At 37.8% G+C, this 24,228-nt stretch overlaps 1 protein-coding gene across 10 annotated transcripts in view; it reads left to right on the top strand.

Annotated features, from left to right (window-relative positions):
* MCF2 (MCF.2 cell line derived transforming sequence) overlaps positions 1-24,228 on the top strand; it is a 128,445-nt gene that overhangs the window by 39,274 nt on the left and 64,943 nt on the right. For all 10 annotated transcript variants that reach the window (XM_016944298.3, XM_063804652.1, XM_054676234.2 and 7 more), the window contains exons 2-4: positions 17,194-17,262; positions 22,081-22,195; positions 23,322-23,412. In XM_016944298.3, the coding sequence (XP_016799787.1) occupies positions 17,238-17,262; positions 22,081-22,195; positions 23,322-23,412 (231 nt within the window). In that variant the 5' untranslated portion in view covers positions 17,194-17,237. The remainder of the gene's footprint in view (positions 1-17,193; positions 17,263-22,080; positions 22,196-23,321; positions 23,413-24,228) is intronic.

The raw sequence follows: 24,228 nt of genomic DNA, 5'->3' as shown, positions 1-24,228 counted from the left end.
TTTTGATGTAATGTATAAATAAGAAGGTTTTGCCAAATGCAAGGTCACAAAGATTTACTTCTATAATTTAATATTTTGATTGTTTTAGCTGCTACATTTTGGTGTTTGATCCACTTTTAGTTAATTTTTATATATATACATATATATATGACATATGTAGATATCCTGTTATTTCATCACCGTTTCTTGAGAATACTGTTGTTTTCCCCAGTGAATTTATTTGTTCTTGTCAAAAGTCATTTGAGAGACGTATCATGATGGCTGAATAGAAACGTTTCATACTTGCCCCCTCCACTTAGAAAAACCAAAATAGTGTATAGACAATCACACATTTTGGATACATTATCCAACAAAGAACACTGAACTTCAACAGAAGAGTGACAGGAAACACCAAAATCAAGGAAAGAGAAGGAAGAGAGGCAGCCTGCTTGGCCAGGATTGGCAGGCAGCTGGGAGTGACTTCCCAACACAGGGAGAGGTTAAGTGAGAGACTTTCAGTGACTCACATCCCCACACTGGAATCATGCAATCCTGGCCATGGAAGAGGCCCTCTATCTTCTCAAAGCCTGAAACAAACATAAGGAGTTACCAGGAGACCGTGAGATGGAACTGCTCCAGGGAAGGAACTAGCACTAGGACCCACACCTGTTCTGAGTCTTGAGTGGCTACATCAAGACACTATTTGCAGTCTTAGCCTTTAACAGACTGCACAGTATCCTGGAACCCAGCGGTGTTGGGACTGAGGTGTTATTGCTGCTGGAAACTGGGGAATCAGCCTGCTGATAACTGCCAACATTGCTGTCAGTGTACACTACCCTGGGGCACAAAGATAGGCATGCTCAGAGACTGGGAGTGAGCTGGGAATGAACTTACGCAGCTGGAGCTGAGAAGCAAGTGCATGGGTTGCAGCTGCCGGTGCTAGAAAGCGAGGACCACTGGGACTAAGCTGGGACATGAGTGAAGCATGAGTTGTGGCTGCAACTGAGTCATGGGGCTCCTACAGCTGGGGCTGAGGCACAAGCTAAAAATGGGCTACCACTATGTTGCTCAGGTTAGTCCCAGTCATCAGGGTTCAAGTGATCCTCCTGCCTTGGCCTCCCAAAGCACTAGCATTACAGGCATGAGCCAGCATGCCCAAGCAGTATGCTACCACTGCTAGAGCTGGGGAGTGTGCCCCACTGGGATCGGAGTGTGAGAGTTACATGTGCTCACCACCCACCAGCTTGGACTGTGGCCACCAACAGCCCCACCCTCTCCAGTGACAGGGCCTTAGCATGGCTGCTACCACCCTTTCCCCAAACACTGCCCAAAACCTGAAGATCACCCAGATCCTACCTACCACAAGCAGTGCCTGCTCTCACCATTGGAGACCTGAGCATGAGCCTTCCCACACCCCCTGAGACAGAGCACATAGCCTGGAATAATGAGGGATGAACAACCCAATTCACCACTTTGGGCACCTGAACATTCCTCCTAGGGGCTGGATGTACGACCTAAACTCCTGGCTACTACCACCTCAGCTGACACCTACCTGCAAATGCTACCTGCAGGCCTGGAGACTGGCTTGGCCAGCACATTGCAGCCACCACCTACATCAGTGCATACCACTTGGGCATGCTGGCTCATGCCTGTAATGCTAGTGCTTTGGGAGGCCAAGGCAGGAGGATCACTTGAACCCTGATGACTGGGACTAACCTGAGCAACATAGTGAGACCCTATCTCTTAAAAAATAAAATAAAATAAGCCAAGCATGGTGGCACATGCCTGTAGTTCTATCTGGGTAACAGAGCAAGAACCTTTAAAAAAAAAAAAAGAATTCAAAATATTGATTTTAAAGAAGCTCAGTGAGATACAGGAGAATTCTGAAAAATAATACAAAGAAGTCAGAAAAACAATCAGGGTATGAATGAGAAGTTTACCAAAGAGATGGATATTTTAAAAGAGAACCGAATAGAAATTCTAGAACTCAAGAATTACTTGAAAGAAATACAAAATACGTTTGAAAGCATCAATAATACACTAGATCAGGCAGAAGAAAGAACCATGGAACATGAAGACAGGTCTTTTGAAATAACCCAGATAGAGAAAATAAAGAGATTAGGATAAAAAAAGAGCAAGCAATTTTTTGGGACATTTGGGACAAAATAAAGCTACTGAACATATGAATTATCAGTATCCCTGAGGGCAAAGAGAAAATGAAGAGATTAGAAAATCTATTTAAAGAAATAATAGATGAAAACTTTCCAACCCTAGCAAGAGATTTTAGGTGTTCAGATGCAGGAGTCTCAATGATCCCCAGGAAGATATAATGCAAAAGGTCTTCTTAAGGGCACATTATATTCTGACTTTCTTAAGTCAAAGATAAGGAGTGAATTCTAACCACAGCAAAAGAAAAGTGTCTAGTCACCTGTAAAAGAAACTGCATCAGACTAACAGCAGATTTCTCAGCAGAAACTTCAGAGGCCAACAGAGAATGGGATGATACATGTAAAGTGCTGAAAGAAAAAAAATACCAGCCAAGAATACTATATCCAATAAACTATCCTTCATAAATGAAGGAGAAATAAAGTATTTTTTAAACAAGCAAATGCTGAGGAAATTCACTTTAGGGCCACCAGACTGGCCCTGAAAGAAATGCTCAAGGGAGTCCTAAACCTGGACACACATTTACTGGACATACATTTACTACCATAATTGAACTCATAAGCATAGAGAGTAGAAGGATGGTTACCAGAGGCTGGGAAGGGCATGGGGTGTTGGGGGAGAGGTGGGGATGGTTAATGTGTACAAAAAAAAAAAAAGAATGAATGAATAAGACCTACTATTTGATAGCACAATAGAGTGACTATAGTCAATAATAACTTAATTGTATATTTTTAAAGAACTTAAAGAATGTAATTGGATTATTTGTAATAATAAGGATAAATGCTTGAGGGGATACATACTCCTTTCTCCATAATGTGCTTATTTCACATTGTATGCCTGTATCAAAATATCTCATGTGCCTTGTGTGTGTGTGTATGTGTGTGTGTATATATATGTATATATATAATATACATATATATATGGTTTGTGTGTATATATATATATACACACACCTACCATGTACCCATAAAAATCAAAAGGAAAGGATTATAATATCCTTATAAAAAACACATGAAAACAGATAACTCACTGATAAAGCAAACACACAAAGGAGAAAGGGACACAGATACTAATCTGAGGAGCAGAGCAGGATGGCAGAATAGAAGGCCCCACCAATCATACCCCCTGCAGGAACACCAAATTCAACAACTATCTACATAATAAAAGCACCTCATAAGAACCAAAAATCAGGTGAGCATTCATAATACCAGGTTTAAACTTCATATCACTGAAAGAGGCACTGAAGAGGGTAGGAAAGACAGTTTGAATTGCCAATGCCATCCCTCCCCCACTACCCTGCAGTAGCCACATCTCTGCAGCATGGAGAAATCTGTACACTTGGGAGAGGGAGATCACAGAAACTGTGGGACTTTGCATTGAACTCAGTGCTGCCCTAGTCACAGTGGAAAGCAAAACTGGGCTGAACTCAGCTGATGCCCACCCACAAAGCGAGCATTCAGGCCAGCTTCAGCCAGAGGGGAATAACCCATATCAGCAGTAGGAACTTGAGTTCCAGCAAGCTCGCCGCCATGGGGTGAAGTGCTCTGGGACCCTCAATAACCTTGAAAGGCAGTCTAGGCCACAAGGACTGCAAGTCCTAGTGTGGAGTTGGGTTCAGAGCCAGTGGACTTGGGGAACATGTGACTTTACTGAGACACCAGCCAGGGAAGCTAAGGGAGTGCTTGTGCCACCTCTCTCACAACCCAGGCAACACAGCTTGCAGCTCCAAAAGAGACCTCTTCCTTCCACTTGAGGAAAGGAGAGCGAAGAGTAAAGATGACTTTTGTCTTATATCTTGGGTAACAGCTCAGCCACAGAAGGATAAGCCACCAAGCAGAGTCATGAGGCCCCCATTCCAGGCTCTAGCTCCCATACGGCATTTCTAGACACACCTTGGACCATAAGGGAACCTACTGCCTTGAAGGGGAAAAGCCTATCCAGGTAGGATCCATCACTTGCTGACTAAAGAGACCTTGGGCCCTGAATAACCAGCTGTGATACCCAGGTAGTATGCCATGGGCCTTGGGTGAAACTCTGAGATGTGATGGCTTCAAGTGAGACCCAACATATTTTTCAGCTGTGATGGCTATGGGGAGAGACTACTGCTTGAGAAAAGCAGAGGGAAAAGTAAAGGGGACTTTACTGTCTTCCACTTTAGGTACTAGCTCAGCCACAGTGGGATAGAGCACCAAGAGGGCTCATGCGGTCCCTGATTCCAGGCCTTGCCTCTGGGAGGGCATTTCTGGACATGCCCTGGGCCAGAGGGAAACCTGTTGCCCTGGAGGGTGATTCCCAGGCATGGCAACATTCACCACAAGCTGATTAAAGATCCCTTGGGCCTTAAGTGAATGGAAGGACAGAAGCCTGTATGGCTTCACCTTACCAGTAAAGAAACACATAGACTCAATGTAAAGGAATGGACAAAATATATTCCATGTAAATGGAAACCAAAGGTGACCAGGAATAGCTGTACATATATCAGATAAAGCAGATTTTACATCAAAAATGGTTTTTTGTTTTTTGTTTTTTGTTTTAAAAAGGCTGGGCGCGTTGGCTCAATGCCTGTAATCCTAGCACCTTGGGAGGCCGAGGCAGGCAGATTACTTGAGGTCAGGAGTTCGAGACCACCCTGGCCAATATGGCAAAACCCTGTCTACTAAAAATGCAAAAATTAGCTGGGCGTGGGGGCTTGTGCCTGTAGTCCCAGCTACTTGGGAGGCTAAGGCCGGAGAATTGCTTGAACCTGGGAGGCAGAGGTTGCAGTGAGCCGAAATCACGCCACTGCACTCCAGCCTGGGTGACAGAGAGAGACTCTGCCTCAAAAAACAAAAACAAAAACAAAAAACAAAAAACAAACAAAAAAAAAGCCACCCCAAAAAACAAACAGTAAAAAAACAAAACAAAACAAAAACTGGAGAAAGAGAAAGGAGGTCATTTTATATAATTAATTGGTCAATCCAGCAAGTGGATATAACAATTCTAAATATATATTTACCCAACACTAAAGCACCCAGGACCATAAAGCCAATATTACTAGATCTAAAGAGAGATATAGACTGCAATACAATAATAGTGGGGCATTCAACACCCCACTCTCAGCATTAGACAGATCACCTAGCCAGAAAATCAACAAAGAAACATTCGATTTAAACTGTAAATTAGTGGGAGCTAAATGATAAGAACTTACGAACGCAAAGAAGGAAACAACAGACATTGGGGTCAGCTTGAGTGGGAGGATGGGAAGAGGAAGAGGAGCCAACAACAACAACAACAAAAAACAAAGCAAACTATTGGCTATTGGGCTTAAAACCTGGGTGATTAAATAATATGTACAACAAACCCCTGCAACACGTGTTTATCTATGTAACAAACCTTCACATGTACCTCCAAACCTAGAATAAAAGTTAAAAAATAATGAAAAAGTCTGTACATTAGACTGAATGGACCTAACAGAAACTTACAGAAGATTCTATTCCTTAACTGCAGGATATATATTCTTTTCATCTACACATGGAACGTTCTTCAGGATAGACCACATTTTATGCCACAAAACAAGTATTTAACAAGTATTTAAAGGGAATTCTTATATACTGCGGGTAGAAATGTAAACTAGTACAGTCACTGTGGAAAATACCATGGAGATTTCTCAAAAAATTAAAAATACAATTACCATTTCATCCAGCAATCCTGCTACTGGGTATCTACCCAAATGAAAAGAAATCAGTATATGAATAAGGGATACTTGCACTCACATGCTTATTGCAGCATTATTCACGATAGAAAAATATGGAATCAACCTAAGTGTCCATCAACGGATGAATGGATAAAGAAAATGTGGCATATATACACAATGGAATAATATTTGGTCATAAAAAATGAAATCATGTCATTTGCAGCAACATGGATGAAACTGTAGGTCATTATTTTAAGTGAAATAAACCAGGTTTAAAGGTAAATATTGCATGTTGTTACTTAAATGTGAGAGCTAAAAAATTCATCACATGGAAGTAGACCATGAAAAGACAGATAACAGAGACTGAAAGGGTGAATTTGGAGAAGGGGGAGGGTGAAGAGAAGTGGGTAAAAGGGTACATACAATTAGAAGGAATAAATTCAATGTTTCATAGTAGAGTAGGGTGACTATAGTTAACAGAAATGTATTGTACCTGGGTACCCAAGCACTTGGGTACTTGGGACACCTTAAATACCATTTTGATCCCTACACATTATATACATGTAACAAAATTTTACATGTACCCCATTAATTTGTACAAAAAAATCAACTGACCCTCAATATATGGGCTACTTTTTTGGACTCTCCATTCCATTCCATTGATCTTTATGTCTATCCTTATGTCAGTACCACACTCTTTTTTATTGTAGCTTTGTACTAAGCTTTGAAATCGGGAACTGTGAGTTCTCTAACTTTGTCCTTTTGTTTCAAGACTGTTTTGGTTAATTTGGCTCCCTTGTATTTCCATATAAGTTTTAGGTTCCACCTGTTAATTTCTGTAAGAAAAAAGCGAGCTAAAATTTTTATAGGGGTTCTTTTCAATCTGTATATCAATTTAGGGAGTATTGCTACTTCAATAGTATTATATTCCAAGATATGAACATGGATTGGCTTTCAATTTCTCAGATATTTAATTTCTTTCAATAATATTTTATAGTTTTGAGTATGTTTTCCATTTATGCTTTGTACAATAGAAATAAAATTGATTCTTCTATCTTGACCTTGTATCCTGCACCCTTGCTGAATTTGTTAGTTGTAACAGCTTTTGTGTGTCTGTCTGTCTGTCTGTGTGTAAATTCCTTAGTGTTTTTTATGTACAAGATCACATCATTTATAAATAGAGATAGTTTTACTTTTTCCTTTGGGGAAGTGACTATGAGCAGTGGGTTCCCCAAGACTATCCCAGGTAAGATGGTTTATGAGGTGGACTCACATGACTCGAACATAGTTGAACTCATGGCTAATATTATTACAACAAATATATTTATATACATATGTGTCATATATATGTGGGTTATAAAAAGACTGGAATTTATTTTTTGACTTTTCTTTTTCTTTTTTTATAGTTGTATGTGCTTGGCTCTAAGGTACTTAATATAGGGTTTTGGACAGAAAAATGAGAAACAATCAAATGTGATGATGGCATTCAGATCTAAGATACCTCCAGATTTCAGAAATGTTAACATTTGAATAGAATAGTACTTAGCATCTTAGAATAGTATTCAGGACAAGTTTTGTTTGGAGTTTTATAACTGATAAGAGAGAGCCTTCCTCCTACTTTTCCTTTCTCCTTCTCCTTCCCACACATTTTGTTGTATACGTGCTTGTACAAAACCTGAGTCATAGGGAATCTTCAGTGAATTGCCTGAGGTTATATCAAAAGTTGGTAGCTAATTCACTGTAGAAGCCACCAGTTCTTATATCCCTGCCATTCTGTTGTAGGCGTTGACTGCCTGGACAACATCTTTGTGTTAAGTCAGTGATGCTGAATCAGAGGCTTTCAAGAAGCCTGTTTTCCTCCTCTGTCAGCATGCAAGATCCTACACTTTCTGCTTCTGGTCTTGCTTTCTAGCTTTAACTAGATCATCCTATCTCTATACTCAAACCATATCAGTCCCTATAAAGTCCCTGATTCTTTCACCTACTCCTATATTGATGCCTTGTTTCTTTCACTTGGGATGACATTCTCTGTTCCCCTGTCCATGTATTTGAATCCTAATCAATTTTGAAGGCTCAGCTTACATGTCTCATTATCTATTAAACCTTCCCTTTTCTCTCATCCTCAATTTAGATGTAATCATTTCTCCTCTCTCCATACTTTATATTGCATATTTCTATTCTAGCATGTACTATACCCTGCCTTATATTATGGCCAGTAGTTTGTATATATTTCCATCTTCTCTTAATTTTTATGCTTTGTGAGGTGAGGAACTCTGTTTATATTCCCATGGGCCACAGCACCTAGCAGAGAGGAGCAAATGAGAATCCAGTGGATATTTGCTGAATTGAATTACACAATGGATTGGAAGGCGGCTCCAGTAGGTGTTAGCAGGAAAAGGATTTAATATGAATCTTGGTTTTATTCTGTTAGCACAGAATTATGAATGCCTTTTATATTGTACCTTTACTGCAGAACAAAGCACTGCATAGATTGTTTTACTGTAGTCCAATGGGAATTCATTTTGTGATGGTTTCAGAATTACCCTTTTATTTGTTTCACCTTTTAAAGCATAACATTTGTCAAGACAACATTTCAGTTTATTGCATGTGCTAAGTCATTACTATTTACAGATGGTATAGAGTATCGATGTTCAGATTGAAAGGAAAAAAATACACACATAGAATCCCATCTGCCTTGCACAGGATTTAGGACTCAAACAAAACCTAATTTTATCTGTCCTGCACATCAGAAGTAGGGAACTTTCAAAGAAATCATTGCTAAAAGTAAGCATCATTGTTGAGAATTTCAGGCTGTAAAAATAATGGAGTTTCTTTCAAAAGATTGTTTATAAACATTCTTGATATGGTTTGGGATGAAACCCATCCTGGAAGAAAATGGGAGGTTATGGAGTCATATCTAGTTAGTAATTTGCATTAGAGCTATTTGGGTATAACCTTCTGAGTACAGATTTTAGATGACCTATCTGAAGGTTAGGGAACTAGATAGATGACATGGTAAAAGCTTTGCTGAATCTCCTACTAGATTCTACTTTGCATCTGAACAGTGCCTGGCACCTGGCATTTGTTCAGTATGAGTCTTTCAAATGAATAAGAGAAGTTTGAATGAATGGTATGTATGAATGGTATGAATGAATGAAGTATGAAAGGTAGCCTCCCTGAGGCTGTTAACTTATCTGCAAGATAAGTGTTTTAATATCAACCCTGGAGGATTGTTGTTAGGACCAGAGAAACTGCATATAAAGTGCCTTGTGTAGTGCCTGGTTGATACTAGTTGCTCAGCAAATGGTAGCGATTGTTCATTTACTACACTTTCTCGGTCTGTTTTCATATTGGTGGTGGCAATGAGTTTATTGCCATGGAAGAGACTATCTTTCTGGCTGACATTTCCCTTTCTATTTTTATTTGTTTGTGCTCTGTTTTTACCTCTTATTTATTTTTAGGAAACCATGTGAGAGTAGAGGCATTTCCTCTTTTAAGTAGTTTATTTGCTATGGCTCTGTAGTGCTTGGATGACATGGCACGTGTGTGCAGCCTGGTTCAGAACTCATATTTTTCTATTGTATATGAATAGAAACCCCAGAGAGGTTGGATAAATGGACATGAGAGAGCGTCGCTGTGAAATAAAGTTCAAGTGTTGGAATTATTGCTGTTACACTCTGGGATCTGAAGTAAAAAAATGTTTTCTATAAAATGGGAAAGCTTATAGATACCAATTTACTTAATTTTTAAGCTATCATTAGCCCCATAGAATAACTAATAAACTTAGTATAGTTTAAATTCCTGGAATGGTGATATGTACTCAAATCATGAAGGCAAAGACTCTCAGAGAAATAGTTTTTTTTTAAATTTTTAAATTTTTTATTTTTTTTTTTAGACGAAGTCTTGCTCTGTCACCAGGCTAGAGTGCAGTGGCACGATCTCAGCTCACTGCAACCTCCGCCTCCCAGGTTTAAGCAATTCTCCTGCCCGGCCTCCCGAGTAGCTGGGACTACAGGCACGTGCCACCACGCCCAGCTAATTTTTGTATTTTTAGCAGAGACAGGGTTTCACCATGTTGGCCAGGATAGTCTCCATCTCTTGACCTCGTGATCCGCCTGCCTCGGCCTCCCAAAGTGCTGGGATTACAGGCGTGAGCCACCGCACCCAGCCAGAAGTAGTTCTTAAAAGATCATTTGACCAGGCCTGGTGGTTCACATCTGTAATCCCAACACTTTGGGAGGTCAAGGTGGGAGGATCACTTGATCCCAGAGTTCGAGACCAGCCTGGACAACACAGGGAGACACCCCCACCCCGTCTCTACAAAAAATAGAAAAATTAGCTGGGCATAGTGGTGTGCGCCTGTAGTCCCAGTTACTTGGGAGGCTGAGGTTGGAGCATGGGTTGAGCCCAGGAGATGGGAGGTTGCAATGAGCCAAGATTACACCACTGCACTCCAGCCTGGGCAACAGAGTGAGACCTTGTCTCAAAAAAAAAAAACACACATCTTTTTTTAGCAGAGGCTTCACTCTGACAGGGTAGGCTTAAAGAATTTTGACCCTCTATTTGTAACTACTCATAATGTATCTTAAATTTCAAGTTTCTTGAACTGTTACCAAAGAAAGTTTCCTTGTTAATAACTGCTTGTCAGGAAATTTTTATTTTATATTTGTGGACTTAATTTCTGTGTTGTCACATAATGAGACAATAGGATGTTACATAGATTTTCTATAATCTTTCTGGAGCATTTAACAACATATCTCCATACACTGATTTCCATGCTGAAAATAATTTCACAAGGAAATAATTCATTATGGGGAAAAAAAACCCCACATTGCTTCATCCAATTTAATTTACTGAAGGAACAATATTCACTTAAGTCCCCAATCTCTTCCTTCTTATAGAGGACTCTTGGACATTGAATATGAACTTTTACATATTCTTAAGGTAAAAAATATAAACAAATCCCAAAACAAATGAATATGACTCCGAATTCTATTAATTTCAAATTTGGAACATAAAAACTAAGTTCCTCCTGCCTCCCTTACTGACCCCTCCCAAATTCATGAGTATATAGATTTTTTTTGCTTTCTTTTCCTAGAATCACTTACTGTTGCTGAGAATATACCATTAAATCTTATTCTAAAAGATAATCTATTCCAGTCAACTATATGCTTGATTTTCCTCTCTTTTCTTTACCACAGAGCAGCTTGGCCTTTGTTTGAATGCTATTAATGATAGCAAAGGGATTGTCTATCTTCCATGAAAGTCATTTCATCTGCAGACAGTTCTGACTTTAGAACAAAGTGCTTCTTCATATGGAGTCTTTCTAGCTCTCTCTCTTGCTTTCTGTTTGTCTTCTGTCTCTCTCTGAGGGTAAAAACCAACCAATGAACAACCAACCGACCAATAAACTGACTGACCAAACCTGATCAATAGGTTTGAGAAATACTGCATACATAGCCCATACCCAAGGAGTCACAATGTGTACATGTGTATTTACTAGGAAATATTGCAGTGTGTTTAACCCCTAATATTTCACAAACTTACTTGATTGTGAACTTTTACTTTTTTTCAGAACATCTGTCCAAACACAGCTTAGAGCAGAATCTGGCATATAGTATACACTCAATAAATATTTGTTTAAAAAGTGAATGAATGCAAAATAAATCTTTAAAAACTTTAAAGCACATGCTGTATTGAGATGATCCATGTTCTGCATTTTCACAAGTGACACAGCCAGACTAGAGCTACTGATTGGATGCGTATACCTTCCTTCTCTATGTGAGCCTTTCTAAATCAATTATTTATTTCCACACATTTTAGAACTTTAAAAATTCATATTTGGATTTCTAAGTTTGTATCCTCATTGGCACAACTACCTTTTAAATAATAAAATAAATATTAGTGATGTGTTTGCTTGACTCTTTTGCTTTTTGATCATATGTAGGAATGAATTAATTGGAAATGCTTATTTTGACTTTTGATTTCAATTTGTATCTGATTGTGTTTGATTGTACAAGCACATGGATTTTCAGCAGAAGTCTTAAAATGAAGATTTGCTCCAGTAGGGTGTTTTTAAGGGTGTTTATCAGATTACCTGTTGAGTCACAGCCCTTTATTTGGCTTCTAAGTCAGCTCCTTTTTGGGCTTAGCAACGAGTCCAATGTAAGGAGAATGAATCCTTTTTATTTGTGAGTAGTTGAGTTTTCTACATGAGACAGCTTGACAACCTTCCTATCAAACGTAAATCTAGTCAACAAGGAACATGCTGTAATGTGGACTTGATCCAGGTTTGGTGATCTAGGCTTTTTATTTCTCATGCTCTAAGTGAATGCATTTAAAAGGTCAGCAATAGGAACAGTATAAATTATTTGTTCTCACTTTTATATTTCAGGAAAAAATCTGTGTGGAAATTCGAGAGGGTCAGCTACAAAGCTGGGTGTAACTCAGTGTCACAACTTTATCTAAAGTCAGTGTTTTCTGTTTCTCTTTGTTCTCAGCAACAATCTTACCTCGTCCCTTGCAGCTGCTCAATTGATAACTGTGTGTCTTCTGTTGTCTTTCCTGTGTTATCTTCTTCCCCTTCAGTCTGTTTCCAACCCAGAACTTGATCATTTATTAAAGTAGTAATATTTTCTCTTGTAACCGTGATTTCATCCTTTCTCTTTAGTGTGGAAATGTTATTTTATTGGCACAGTTGTGGGCTACATTTTATGATAGAAAACATCAGTCTGTTTTTACATCTATGGATTTTACATGTTGTTGGATCTCATAGAATGTAAGGTACCTTAAAAAGCATTTACTGGCCGGGTGTGGTGGCTCATGCCTCTAATCCCAGCACTTTGGTAGGCCGAGGCGGGCGGATCACGAGGTCAGGAGATCGAGACCATCCTGGCTAACACGGTGAAACCCCGTCTCTACTAAAAAACACAAAAAATTAGCCAGGTATGGTGGCGGGCACCTGTAGTCCCAGCTACTCGGGAGGCTGAGGCAGGAGAATGGTGTCAACCCGGGAGGCAGAGCTTGCAGTGAGCCGAGATCGCGCCACTGCACTTCAGCCTGGGGGACAGAGCGAGACTCCGTCTCAAAACAAAAACAAAAACAAAACAAACAAACAAAAAAACCAGCATTTACTGTATTGCCCTCATTTCTAAAGTGGGAGTAATGACCACAGCTAATATTGTACTGAATGTGGAAAAATTGAAGGCCTTTTGTCCAAGAACTGGAGCAAGACAAGGATGCCCATTTTTGCCACTTTTATTCAGCACAACACTGGAAGTCCTGGCCAGAGGAACTAGGCAAGAGAAAGAAATAAGGGGCATCCATACTGGAAAGAAAGAAGCCTTATTAGTTTTGTTTGTAGATGACATGATCTTGTACCCGGAAAAACCTAAAGACTCCATCAAAAAACTGTTAGAACTCTATGAGAACACTTGGACACAGGAAGGGGAACATCACACACAGGGGTCTGTTGTGCGGTGGAGGGAAGGGGGAGTGGGGAGGGATAACATTAGGAGATATACCTAACGTAAATAACGAGTTAATGGGTGCAGCACACCAACATGGCACATGTATACATATGTAACAAACCTGCACATTGTGCGCTTGTACCCTAGAACTTAAAGTATAATAATAATAATAATAAATTGTTAGAACTGATAAACAAATTCAGTAAAGGTGCAGAATACGAAATCAACGTACAAAAGTCAGTAGCATTTATATACACCAACAGCAAACAATCTGTAAAAGAAATCAAGAAAGCAATCTGATCACATTTACAATAGCTACAAAAATATAAAATACCTAGGAATCAATCTAACCAAAAAGTGAAAGACTATAAAATTTGATGAAAGAAATAGAAGAGGACACAAAAAATTGGAAAGATATTTCATGATCATGGATTGGAAGAATTAATATTGTTAAAATGACAATACTACCCACAGAAATTTACAGATTCGATGCAATCTCTATCAAATTCCAGGGCATGCTTCAGATAAATAGTAAAAAATTCTAATAACATATACAGAACCACAAAAGACCTGAAATGGCCAAAGCAGTCCTAACCAAAAAGAACAAAGCTGCAGGCATTGTACTAGGTAACTTCAAAACTTGCTACAAAGCTGTATTGACCATAACAGCATGATACTGGCATAAAACAGACACATAGACCAATGGAACAGAATAGAGAACCCAGATGTAAATCCATACATTTACAGCCAAGTCATATTCGACAAAAGTGATAAGAATCTACAATGGGGAAAGGAAATATTTTCAATAAATGATGCTGGAAAAACTGGATAACTGTATGTGGAAGAATGAAACTAGATCCCTATCTCTCACCATACACAAAAATCAAATCAAAATGGATTAAAGAACTTAAATTGAAGACCTGAAACTATGAAACTACTAGATGAAAATGTTGGGGAAACTTTCCAGAACATTGGTCTGGGCAGAGTTTTTTGTGCAAAACCTCAAAAGCATAGGCAACCACAGCAAAAATAGACAAATGGGATCACATCAAGCTAAAAAGCTTCTGCATAGCAAAGGAAACAATCAACAAAGTGAGGAGACAATTCACAGAATGAAAGAAAATATTCGCAAACTATCCATTTGACAAGGGATTAGTAACCAGAAAATATAAGGAGCTCAAACAACTCAATAGCAAATGACCCAAATAATTCAATTTATAAAATGGGCAAAAGATCTGAATAGACATTTCTCAAAAGAAGACATAACAATGACCAACAGGTATATGAAAAAATGTTCAACATCACTAATCATCAGAAAAATGGAAATCAAAACTACAATGACATATCTCACCCCAGTTAAAATGGCTTGTATCAAAAAGACAGGCAATAACAGATGCTGGTGAGGGTGTGGAGAAAGGGGAATTCTTGCACACTGTTGGTGGGAAAGTAAACTAGTACAGCCGCTATGAAGAACAGTATGGAGGTTTTGCAAAAAACGAAAAATAGAACTACCATAGAATCCAACAATTCCACTCTGGGTACATATTCAAAAGAAAGAAAGTCAATATATTGAAGAGAAATTTACACTCCCATGTTTATTGCAGCACTATTTACAATAGCCAAAATATGGACTCAACCTAAGTGGCATTCAACAGATGAATGGATAAAGAAAATATGGTATATATACACCATGGAATGTTATTCATACATAAAACAGAATGAAATCCTCTTATTTGCAGCCAAATGAATGGAACTGGTGGCAATTATGTTAAATGAAGTAAGCCAAACACAGAAACACAAATACTGCATGTTCTCACTAATATGTGAGAGCTAAAAAAATGGATCTCATGAAGATAGAGAGTAGATTGGTGGTTACCAGAGGCTGGGAAGGGTAGAGGGGAGGGGATGAAGGGGAAAAAAGAATGTAAATATATTTATTACCACTGAACTGTATACTTAAAATGGTAAATTTTGTATGCATATTTTACCTTGATAAGAAATATAAAATACAATGGAGGTAATGAGGTGAGGGGTGGGGAGTGACTTGTTGAAAATTACAGAGCAGCTAAGTGGTCAAGCCCACACTAGGCCCTGGTGCTCCCACTCCCAGCCCACAGACTTTTATTTTGTGTCCTGAGGCCTCTCTCGTTACATGAGTGCTTAAATTGTAGAGTAAGTGGACATAGTTTCCATAGCTATGCAAGAGTCTGAGTGGTATCAGAGAATCAAGTTGTTCATATTAATACTTCCAGATCTGCCACCTGACATAAAATGCATCAATTTGTCTTTGTACTTGTTCCTACTGATCAAAGCAAGGGAGAAATTTGGGTCTCCTATTATGTAGGAATATTTTTATGTCTGATGCTTTCTCATTTAAAAAGTAGAACACGTTTTAACTATTGCCACTTTTGCAGGCTCCTGAGGGGAGAGAGGGTTCTTGTATCTTTTGCATTACCCTCATTCTCACCCTTCTTCCATGGCTGCATGCCTGAAAATGTCAATATGTGACACATGTTTGTAGCTGTTATAAACACATTCTTTTATCTGATTAAACATCTAGCATGGAAAGAATAACTGCGAGTGTAAATGTGCATGCCTTGATCTGAAATATATCGAGTCTAAATATATAAAATTACAAGACATTTTTAAGAAATGACTTTATGTATTGACAAATTAGATATTTGTAATGGCATGTATCTTATGAAAATAAACATCAATTAAAATTGCTTTGTGTTTCTAATCATGTGTCGGGGGGTGTCTATAACAGATAACCTATTCCACTGTCTATTGTGGAACCATTGAGAACTTTTTTTTTTAATTCCCTTGAGGATTGTCCTTTATAAACCACATCCATGTGGTGTGATTTGAGGAGCACTGAGAAGGGTAATGCATCATCAGCCTGACACCACCAGAGACCAGGACTTTGAAGGCACTTTGTGTCAGAGAGCAGGTGAAAAATATGGCTTCAGTAAGAGATGTGAAACCACAGGCATTAAAACCGACAAGCCAAAATAGCCTAGTTTGATGACCCGTTTTCTTTTAAAAAGTTTTCCTTGTTCATGGACCAGAGGCAGGTAGTGTACTTTGATTTTTGACCCCTATAGAGTTCACTAGAATTGAACATTGTAAGTTAACACTTAAGATCTGGGACAATCAAAGCACATTGAACAATGCATGGACATTGTTCCATCTGTAATGATAAAAAATGAGTTAATATGCTACTTTTTATTGAACACTTACCATTATGCCAGGTATTTCACATTTAGTTTGCATGGTACCTTGTGAGGTAGATATCATTATGCCCAGTTTATAGCTGAGGAAACTAAGGTTTAGAGAGGCTAACTAACTTGCCCACGTTTGCATGGCCAGTAAATGCAACAAGCTGGATTTGAATCCACGTCTATCTAGACTAAGAAGCCTATATGGTTAACCACTTGTAAAATGGGATAACAGTACCTATCTTAGAGATTTTTTAAGGATTCAATAAGATTAAAAAATCCAAAAAGCACTTTGTAATTGCTAATAAAGCTTTGTAGAGTGAAAGGCATTATCAGAAGTAGAAGACAATCTGCTACAGTGTCTCCCCATGACCATCTACCCTTCAAATAAATCCGAATGTCCTGGAGTTTGTGCCTTTGTCCTTGGCTTTCTGGTGAGTGAGAGTAGTTTATGTTTTGGGCATAGATTCTGAGAAGTAGGTCACTGGTTCTACTTATTCAGTGATATTTTCGAGTGTGATTTCTTTGCCATGTAGTTGAGAGGAGGAAAGAGATCGACAGTGTCTGTGGACACAGACCTGTGGGGCTCCCAGAATAATTTTAGACACAGTGAGAAATCATGTGTCTAAAATCATGTAAGGCTGTACCTTAACATGTATGTCATTTCTTCTATTTTCGTTTGTCATAGAAACCGATCTGCTCCTCCGTATAAAGGACATCAGTCATTTCTTAATGCAAGACATCGCCTTCTTGTCTGGTAAGCAAACTTTCTTATATATAGTCCAGATAGATATATGACTTGATTAGCAGTTAGTTTGGTACCTATTATATAAATAGCTCGCTCTCTATATATAGAGCTATTATATATATTCATTTGAGAAGCACTATTTCAATAAACATTTGTACATTGTGCACCTAGTTGCTAAACAAATGGACATTTAGAGAATAATTGGAGGTTTTAAGCATTTTAGATATATGAGTAAAACCGACTTACCACTCTTATACATTTGACTTTCAGACGAGTCTTCAGAAATCTATGATAGTTGAAAGTAGAACATGTCTCCTAGGTGGTTGCAGGCTGGGTGGGAGGGGAGCAGCTGAGGTAGCTTCTTTGATTACTCAAATGTGTATTACAAATGGTGGCAAGTTGCACTAAATAATCAGCATGCACTAAGTATTTTTTTTTAGGATTTCATTTACACATTATAAAGAAAGTTGATTTTTCTCAAAGATGTATATACACTTATATATAATTTTTAGTAATTATGGTAAAATAAATTTAACATACAACTTTTCATTTTAACCATTTTGAAGAGTACAATTCAGCGGCATTAGGTATGTTTACATTTTTGTGCCACCATTGCCACCACCATCTCCGGAGTTTCAGGTCTTACAAAATTGAAACTCTATATCCATTAAACAATTACTCCCCGTTTCATTCCTTCCTCTCTCTAGCCCCTGTCAACCACAATTTTACTTTCTTTCTCTATGAATTTGACTATCTTAGGTACCTGATGTAAATGAATCATATGGTATGTGTCTTTTTGTGACTGGCTTATTTCACTTAGCATAAGGTCTTCAAGTTTCATCGATGTTGTAGCATGTGTCAGAACTTCCTTTTTAAGGCTGAATAATAATCCATTTTGTGTATATTCCACACTTTGTTTATCTGTTCATCCATTGATAGATACTTTGGTTGCTTCTACCGTTTGGCTATTGTGAATAATGCCGCTAAATAGCATTACACATTTTTAGAGACGTAACTATGGTAAACCATCCTGCCCCTTTAGCTTCTGGTCAGACTTTGGGGAAAGTTTTGCTTAAAAACAAGCAAATTACTTCCAGGTATTAGAGTAATTTGAATTATATCATTAAATATTACATTTAGCATATTAAACAGATAAAGAAAACTTACTGGTATATATTAATACATTGTTTTTATAAAGACGAATGCTTCTTAGGTATTGAGAGTACAAGAAACTATCTTATTCCTTCTAAATAGTTTAATTAATTCTCTGAAAAATGGCACTCACATGCTCAGTTTACTAAACAAGCTTTTACTTTATAAGTGATTCTAATTAGACACTTCAATCTGGCCTCTGCTTTTATTATCATTATTATTATTTTTAAAGACAACTTCTTGCTCTTTTGCCCAGGCTCCAGTGCAGTGGTACGATCATAGCTCAATGTAACCTTAAACTCCTTGGTTCAAGTGATCCTTCCACCTCAGCCTCCTGAGTCACTGGAACTATAGGAGTGTGCCACCACGCCTAGCTAATTTTTATATTTTTGTAGCAAAAGGGTTTTGCTATGTTGCCTAGGCTGGTCTTGAACTCCTGGCCTCAAGCGATCCTCCTATCCTGGCTTCTCAAAGTGCTGTGATTACAGGCATGAGCCGTCGCACCCAGCCTGGCCTCTGCTTTTAAATGATTATAATTACACCTATGATAAAGCTTAATTAAAAATGATTCTAATTAGTGGTAACTGTGAATTAATGATGACTTAATTAATATGGCTTTATGTTTTATTTTATAAGTGGCAGAAATGTGTGAGTGTCAGTAAATTTAGCAGTATGTTACGTTCACTTTTAAGTTTTGGAGATTTTACTTAAGATTATCTGTGTTTTCCAAACCGTGTTCTAAATAGAACCATCCTCAGGGCTTGCTGCACCCATCCAGACCCCTCTCTGCACCTTTCCTTCCTTAACTGCTTTTTGTATTTGTTTTAAAAATGCTTCTACCTATAGCTTCCTTTGAAGAAAGGGTTCCCAATGGTAAAAAATAATTAAAACTTCCTGATTTGGAATGTAAATATCTCTTTTGATCTCTTCTCACAAGTTTACTCGTAGGACAGTACTTGTAGGTGTTCAGTGGTAATAATCATTTATAGATTAGTCAATGATAATTTACTCTTACAGGAGCCTTGCCACCTTTCCTTTGATAAGTATAGTTTGCCTAAGTGCTAGATGGTTCTGTCCTTAACTAGAGTGCTCACCAGCTTGCTTGGCAAGTATGTAGTTATATTTAAGATATTTATTACATTATATATTACATATCATTTATATTACTAGTTCTATACCATACTGTATCTATAGAGGCCCTTTGCTTAAAGATTCGCTAAATCTCTTGGTTCAGAATTGTACAGTTTCTCCTTTGAGTTTTTTAAAAACTCTTCAGTGGATGCCATTATTCTCAATGATTATTTTCACTCTACTCTAATTCTGGAATATCATACAGTGAAGATTAATAACCCTTTGATTTAATACTTTGGACTAGTTTGATTAAAAAATAATTTGGGAATGAATACTGTCTCTCAAGTTTCCCTTGGTAAATATTGAGGCAAATAATTAATTTCATCTTTTTCCATGTGCACTAGAGAAGAAAGTGTATTCTGCTTTTGTTGGATGGAGTGTTCTAGAAATGTCAATTAGGTCATGTTGGTTGAGACTGTTGTTCAGGTATACAATATCCTTGCAAATTCTTTGTCTACTTGTTCTATCAATTATTGAGAGATGGGTGGTGAAATATCTGACTAAAATTGTGAATTTGTCTATTTCCTCTTGCCACTCTATCAGTTTTTGCTTTGTGTATTTTGAAGCTCTGTTATTAGGTGCATAAGCATTTAAGATTATGTCCCATTGATGAATCGACCACTTTATCATGATCAAATGATCATTTTAATATCTGGTAATATTTTCGACTCTGAAATCTACTTTGTCAAATATTAGACAGCTTTGTTTTGATTAGCACTGTCATGGTATATCTTTTTCTATCCTTTGCTTTTAATAATTTGTACTTTTATATTTAAAATGTGTGTTTCTTGTGGGCAGCATATAATTCAGTCTTTCTTCTTATCCTGTTTGATGATCTTTGACTTTTAATTGCAGTGCCTAGATCATTGACATTTTATGTGATTATTCATATGGATGGATTTAAATCTACCATCTTACTATCATATAATAAGCAAAATACAAATAGTGAGATGGTAGCTTTTCCCATTTGTCCCATGTGTTCTTTGTTTTCCTCCATTTCTGTCTTCTTTTGTGTTGAGTATTGTTATGATTCCATTTTATATCCTTTTCTTTTTCTTTTTTTTGGGGGGGGTGGAGAGACGGGGTCCTGCTCTGTTGTCCAGGCTGGAGTGTAGTGGCGTGATCTTGGCTCACCGCAACCTTTGCCTCCCAGGTTCAAGCAATTCTCCTGCCTCAACCTCCGGAGTAGCTGGGATTACAGGCGTGCACCACCACACCCGGCTAATTTTTGTATTTTTGGTAGAGACAGGGTTTCAACATGTTGGCCAGGCTGGTCTTGTACTCCTGACCTCAAGTGATCCTCTGGCCTCGGCCTCCCAAAGTGCTGGGGTTTCAGGCATGAGCCACTGTGCCCGGCCTGTATCCTTTTCTATTGTCATATTTTTATTGCAGATTGAATTAAAAATATTTTTACATCTTTATTCACTTAAATTCAGCCAAATAAAAATTACAACTGAACTAAAAAAATTTCTATTACTGAGCTAATTTCAAAGGCCACCTTGCAACTTTCCTCCTAAAATAATTCTTCAAATTCTATTTGGCACTTAATATTTATTGAGCATTCACTCTCTGTGTAGGTGCTAGGCTGGCTGCAGATGTGAACCTTAAACACATGTAAGGCTCATCTCTGCACTTAAGTGGCTTTCGTTTTCAATATTTCTCATCCTTCAGGCTGCATAGAGGGCTATTGGGCTGGGTGGAGAAACGGGTAGAAACCAAAATGAAAGCCCAGAGCCGGTGCAATCATTCCCTCACCAAGAACCCCTATGACAGTTACCATTATTCCTGGTTCCTATGGAAATGGGCTTAGGGCAGCCTCACCTATGAGCACTGGGATCCATGCTTTCCAGGGGTCAAGGTCACCCACTTGGTCAAGATACTGCTGGATGCAACTGCTCCAGGTTAATGGCTGCATGGGTCTGCGGGGAGCTTCCACAACCCTACACCTCTGCCTGGACCCCTACCCAGGCTGAACATTGAATTTTGACCCACAGATAATTTGTGATCTTTCTTTGCATTAATAAAATTCCTATGTCATTCCTGCCATCATTCCTTTTGTTGTTTCTTCCATAAACACATTAGACCATCACCTATTTCCTATAGGGTGCTCTGTATCTTTTCCTGCTCACCATGACACTAAGAGATCGATTATATCAAATTTTCCACTTGCTGTCAAGCCATCATTCACTCATTTTAAATTTAGGCTCATTGGTATAGAAACAGTTATTTCCCAACCCCTTGGTTGTCCAGATTGGGGAATCAACTATTTTCCACTGTATTTATTATATGCATTTCATGATATTTTCTTCTGACTATATTCATTCATTTTACTCTCTTTCTTTTTCTTTTTTTATTGAGAAACTACTCTGCCACCTTTTAAACTTAAAGTGTCAGGAACTTGGAGCCATTTTGGTTTTATGTGGAGATCATCATCTTTGCAAAAAAGTTGTGTTGCCGCAAAACAGTATTCAAATCTAAAATCCTCTTCTTGCTTCGTTGTTATATACATTTTTAATTCAGTTGATTATTTTTCTATTGTTGTAGGTGGCCGGGGAAAGGACAATGCTTGGATCATTACGTTTCCAGAAAACTGTAATTTTAGATGTATACCAGAGGAAGTAATAGCAAAAGTACTTACTTACCTGACATCTATTGCAAGGTATAGTATTTCATTACATTTTTTTCAATTCGCTTTATATCAGATATCCATCTGAATGTCATAACATGAAAATGGCTTAATATAGCTATTATTATCATGGTGAATAACCAACTGACTTAACTTCAGAGTAGATAAGAAGTACAACTTAGAAGGAGAAGCTGGCAGCTACCTAAATTGTTACAAAAATTATCCTGAGAATCTATGAAAATAAAATTGGGGATCTAGGAGTATTTGTTCCCATGAAAAAGAACATAGGTTGAGAACGATGGTCATACATATATGCTTTAATTTGCTTAAAAGGAAATATTACCAGCCAAGAGTGAGTACAGCCATTTTTCATTTCTTCTGAATATAACACAAGAAGACTGAATCTTAAGTAGATTCAATAGTGGTACTGGGAGATACTAGGAGGAATGTCTTGAAATTAAAAATTATTTGGAACTAGAATGCTTTAAAATGGAAAGTTTAAAAAGGTTTCTTAGAGATTTTATGTGTGTTAAAGACAAAATTTTCAAAGGAAGAATTTTCTAGTTACTAACCCTGAAGAACAAGAGGACACAAATCTAGGATGATAAAATTCAAAGTCTCATGAACAAAAATCAAATCTCAGAAAATGAAACTTACAATGTACCTATTGAAGCTTGAAAGTGATCTTTTTAGGGCAAATAGAAGTTATATTTTCCATTAAACTGCATTTCCTCAGGAGCAGACTAGAGTTAGAAAAATAGATTTAGCAGTGTGATTTTGAATGAGTGAATGGATCATTGACTCATGATGGATTGCATGGAAAGTTAAATCTGATATCATGAAGGACAGTTATCTTTGGAGTTTTCCCACACCCAAGATTACAGTATTCTAAATCAATTTTAGTGACCTTCATTACACTATCACTTTCCTATTTAAAAGATTGACATTAATGCTGCAAAAGAAATTTTAAATAGTGAGTAAGGGAATATGTATTCAGATTAGTTTTCTAAGATAGGACTTTGTGATAGCTTTCCAATTCCAAATCTGTCTTCAGTCAAGACATCAAATGTAGATGAAATAATCAGAAATAGAATGAAGGCATATATAACAAATTTGCATTATTATTAAGAAAAAGTTCTTATTTCTTCTTATCGTTCAGGCAAAATGGATCAGACTCCCGGTTTACCATTATTCTGGATCGAAGATTGGATACGTGGTCTTCTCTCAAAATCTCTCTCCAAAAAATCTCGGTAAGTATCTATGCATTATACAGTAACTTTTTATTTTTGTTTTATATTATACTTTCTGTTTTGGGAGGTATAGATTACTTTGGTACTGATGGAGACAATAAAAATTGATGGAATGTGAGGAGGGAAAGTAGAAGGAGAGGTTGTAGCAGAGACTGAGATAAATAACTCTACCCAAAATAAAACCTGGTAAGAATGAGTGAGTAGTTTGTGGCTCCAGTTATGAGTGAGAAGAGATTCATGGTTCTATGTGCCTTTCAGAACAAGGCAAGTTTTTATGGAAACTTTTAAAAATTATTTATTTATTTATTTATTTTGGTGGAAATAGCTGTGTCGCATACTCGTATGTGAAAGAGTATAAAGAAGAAAGTTTAAAACAATAGTAATCCAACCACCCCAAAATAAGCAGTTTTCAACATTTCAGTGTACAACTTTCTAGATTTGTTTTACCCCAGGATAGGGTAGGGAGACGAGTCACATATAAAATGATATATAACTTCCCTACTGGTATCTAGTCCCCAGCTTCCCAAGACCCAGAGAGAGAAACATTTTCTCTAATTAAAACAACGAGAGGTACAATTCTGCACATGCCCAAGATAATTTTTTACACTTTTAGGCTCACAAGGATATCACAAAATTGTTTGACACTTCACTTTCATAGACGAGGAGGGAGATGAGGGACCCCCAGACTCCTTCTGAGCTGGCAAGATATGGGCTCTCTGTGGAAGTGCCATGTGGCCAACTTCCTCTATCAGACTAGAATAGCTGGGAATCAATATATTTTTTTTCTTTGAGATTCCAACATTGCCAGCCATCTGA

This window comes from Pan troglodytes, chromosome X (assembly GCF_028858775.2).
Source record: "Pan troglodytes isolate AG18354 chromosome X, NHGRI_mPanTro3-v2.0_pri, whole genome shotgun sequence".
In the NCBI taxonomy this organism is placed as follows: Eukaryota; Metazoa; Chordata; class Mammalia; order Primates; family Hominidae; genus Pan; species Pan troglodytes.
The sequence above is the reverse complement of the archived record's forward strand: the minus strand, read 5'-3'. Positions and strand labels throughout refer to the sequence as shown.